The 3,352-nt window shown below is 41.4% G+C and overlaps 1 protein-coding gene across 1 annotated transcript in view; it reads left to right on the top strand.

Moving 5' to 3' along the window:
- Positions 1–135: 135 nt before the first annotated feature.
- Positions 136–3,352, top strand: part of PARPBP (PARP1 binding protein) — a 47,215-nt gene continuing 43,998 nt past the window's right edge. Inside the window, exons 1-3 of the mRNA XM_086740148.1 lie at positions 136–243; positions 614–789; positions 1,424–1,576. Coding sequence (XP_086596274.1) covers positions 1,427–1,576 — 150 coding nt within the window. The 5' untranslated portion in view covers positions 136–243; positions 614–789; positions 1,424–1,426. The remainder of the gene's footprint in view (positions 244–613; positions 790–1,423; positions 1,577–3,352) is intronic.

Here is a 3,352-nt window from a genome sequence, read left to right as displayed (position 1 = left end):
TCACACTCTCCAATTGGGCAGCTGCGGAGGATTTAAATTTAAACCGCCGGTGAGGGCTGCTGCATGCTTTAACCGACTCGCTGTGCTGAGCGGCCCTGCCCTCCCATCCTGGTCAGGCTAGCAAAGCGGGAGCGCTTCGGCCGGCTGCGGTGTCGAGGCCGGGGTCCTTCGCCGGCAGAGGCCGGGGTGCGGCGGCTTCGCGCTGTTACCTGGGGCGGGGGAGCTGCGCAAGGCCGGGCCGTGGTGAGAGGCGGAGGGGGTGGGGGAGTTAATGGTAATCTCGGCCCTTAAGGATTTAGGGCTTGTTTCGGAGGCTTTTTGGCCTGTTCGGGCTGTTTCGCTGGGTGTTTGCTCCGAGTGACAGGTCTTGTCCCTTGGAAACCTCGCAAAGCGGAGGGGGTCGGGGGGAAGAGGAATGCCTCCAGAGAGACTTTTGTCTGACTGCACCTGCCCAGGTGTTTTGTGCTCTGTGGCCCCCGTGTTTTTTTTTTCCCATCAACATAAAATAGAGTTGGTTATTCCTTACAAACACTCTGGAGAGTAAGTAATTGCAGCTGCTGTTATAGTCTTCCATATTACCTGTTATCTCATGTTTTTCCTGCCCTTCTCCCAGCCTTCACAGCTTTTTCTGGTCATACCAGTCACCAAAAAATCCACTGTGGACTGTGCCTTAGCCAGGTGAAATAAGAGGAAAGATTTGTGTTCTGAAAGTAAATGGTATGGGTATTGCTCTTGTACTATATGCGGCATTAAGGAACAGTGTTTCAGGAAAGAACAGGTTGAAAGAAGGTAAACGTTTTAAAGAATCTTGTGTGCCTGTGTCTCTGTGTCTTGACAAATGCAAGAAGGTGAAAAATACCAGAGCGTGAAGTAGTCAACTTCAAAATTGATACTAAAAATCATTTCTAAAGGAAGCAGAGGAGGTAATAATTTATGGAATGAAAAAAAAAAGAAAAAAAAAAAGACTATGTAGGTAACAAGACCATTTAGAGATGTCTTTGTTAGTAAGTCTTAGAAATATTAAGTCTCTTGTATCCAGGTTTAAAGCATTCTGATAGACAGTGGTCTGAACGTATAGTGAATGCGGATAGCACAGAACGCACTTTCTGGGGCATTCAGACTGGCTGCTTTCAGAGACAAGACTAATAGCTGTGATAATGTTTATTATTTTTTGTTGACATAGTGTACAAGGAAAGTAAGGGGTATTCATCAAGACATGTAATACATAAGTGCTTTTAACCCTTTCTCCTCATAGTTCTCCTCATAGACTTTCAGTTTAGTGGGAAGAATTTATTCTAGGAACTTGATCTGCAAGAAGATATGACAGAATTGACACAGCTTACTGGAAGATAAAAATGCTCATAGGCCTTTTGCTTGCTTATATTAATTTTTTCCTCTTAATTATTTTTATCTTCTACTCTAGACAATGATTGTTTTCCATAAAAAAATTTTAAATGTGATCAAGTGTTTCAGAAGACAATGGCCTTTATTTTCAAACTCTGAGAGGACTACTGTGTGTGGAGCAGACTGCATGCTGATGGCATTACAACTGTCAATGGCTGAAGTCAATAAACAGGTTAGCATTCTTTCAGTATGTTCTTGGTACTTAGTACATCTCAACCTTGATTCATGTACTAGACTTCTTGCTTAGGCACCTACTTGAAATGGCTGTTTTGGTTGCTTCATTGTTATTTTAACCAAGGGTTGGATGCAGGAAGGCACTAAAATTAATGTGATTAAGCACACTGTTGAATCAGGGCTTAGAAAAAGGACCACAAAACAGAAGGGAGGATGGAAGTGTTTTAAGTGTATGTCTGAGTTCTATGCTTTTTATTATTAAATACGAGTGTATTTTTCCTGATCATGTAACTTCTATTTATTTCTATCAAATGTTTTTTCTATGCTGTGGATCAGGGTGGGAGAACTATGGCATTTGGGGTGCATCTTTTTTTGTGAGTGCTCTGAAAATGCTTTGGAATGACACAAGAATACAAGTATAAAACTGATTTGATATAGGCTACATGAGTTGTGCTTGCAGCTGTCCATTCTTGGCTGCTGTTTTTCCTGACGCTCATCAGATGAAGACCTATACGTGTAAGTTGTTAGTGTGCACCCAATACCAGTAGGAAAGATATGGCCTTATTTGCCTGTGTACAAGATGTGTCTGTCAACTGATGAGTAGGAAACATAACCCTTGAGTGCCTCCATAAGAAGCACTGTGGCTTGTCACAGTTGGAAGGCTGGGCATTAGCAATCATCTGAAACGTATAAAAACACTATTGCAACATACAGCATGTGTCTTATCTAATGAGAACAATTGCAATAGTCACTTTGATAATCTAAAGGTATCTTTTTAGGTCAATAAGCTTAATTATTCATGAAAACAGATAACCATTGTTGGAAGACTTGCCTGAATGTTGCTCAGTAAATTAAAGATGTAGTACAAATCTTTAGTTAATAAAAAAAGAAAACACACCACAAACAACAACAAAGCCACACCAAAACCAAACACCCAAACCAACAAAAAAACCCACTCAAATAATTAGAAAACCTGCTTCAGTTTGTGCAGGTTTATGCAACTCCTAGTTGCAATGTATTATTTAAAAAAATTACCACTTTTACAGGAAGAAGCTTCTATCTTAGAAGAAATATTTCCAAAACCACTCTTTAACGTAACTGAATTCATCACCAGATAAAGCTTTGTAGTCTAAAATGTGCAGAATGGGGATATCTCTTATCTAAATAAGAAAAAAAAAACCTGGTCAATTCATCCCCATTGTAATAAAGATTACAGCAGAAATACTAGAATACCAAGATTCTGCATTTGTACTTCATAGAAATGTCCTCGCAATACCTGTGTAGGTAAAACTGAAAAATGATTGTGCATCAAAGTGAACTCTCGGAGAACTGATAAAGAACAACAATGCAAAACTACCTGTGGAGGCAATCACTGTTTGTCATGTTTCTTGTGATTCTCAAGGGAGAACTACAAACACTTTTCCAAAGCAAACTCTGGGAATGGAAATGTGTTTTTTCAGGGTAATCTCAAGCACAAATACAGGCTGGGCAGAGAACTGATTGAGAGCAGACCTGGGTAAAAGGACTTGAGGGTATTGGTAGATGAGAAGCTCAACATGAGCTGGAAACGTGCGCTTGCAGCCCAGAAAGCTAGCTGCATCCTGGGACGCATCAAAAAGCAGTGTGGCCAGCAGGTTGAGGGAGGTGATTCTCCCCCTCTGCTCTGCTCTTGTGAGACCCCACTTGGAGTACTCCAAGAAAGACATGGACCTGTTGCGGTGAGTCCAGAGGAGGGCTGTGAAGACGATCAGAGGGCTGGAGCATCTCTCCTATG

This window comes from Chlamydotis macqueenii, chromosome 1, assembly GCF_036417535.1.
Source record: "Chlamydotis macqueenii isolate bChlMac1 chromosome 1, bChlMac1.mat, whole genome shotgun sequence".
Classification (NCBI taxonomy): Eukaryota; Metazoa; Chordata; class Aves; order Otidiformes; family Otididae; genus Chlamydotis; species Chlamydotis macqueenii.
The sequence above is the reverse complement of the archived record's forward strand: the minus strand, read 5'-3'. Positions and strand labels throughout refer to the sequence as shown.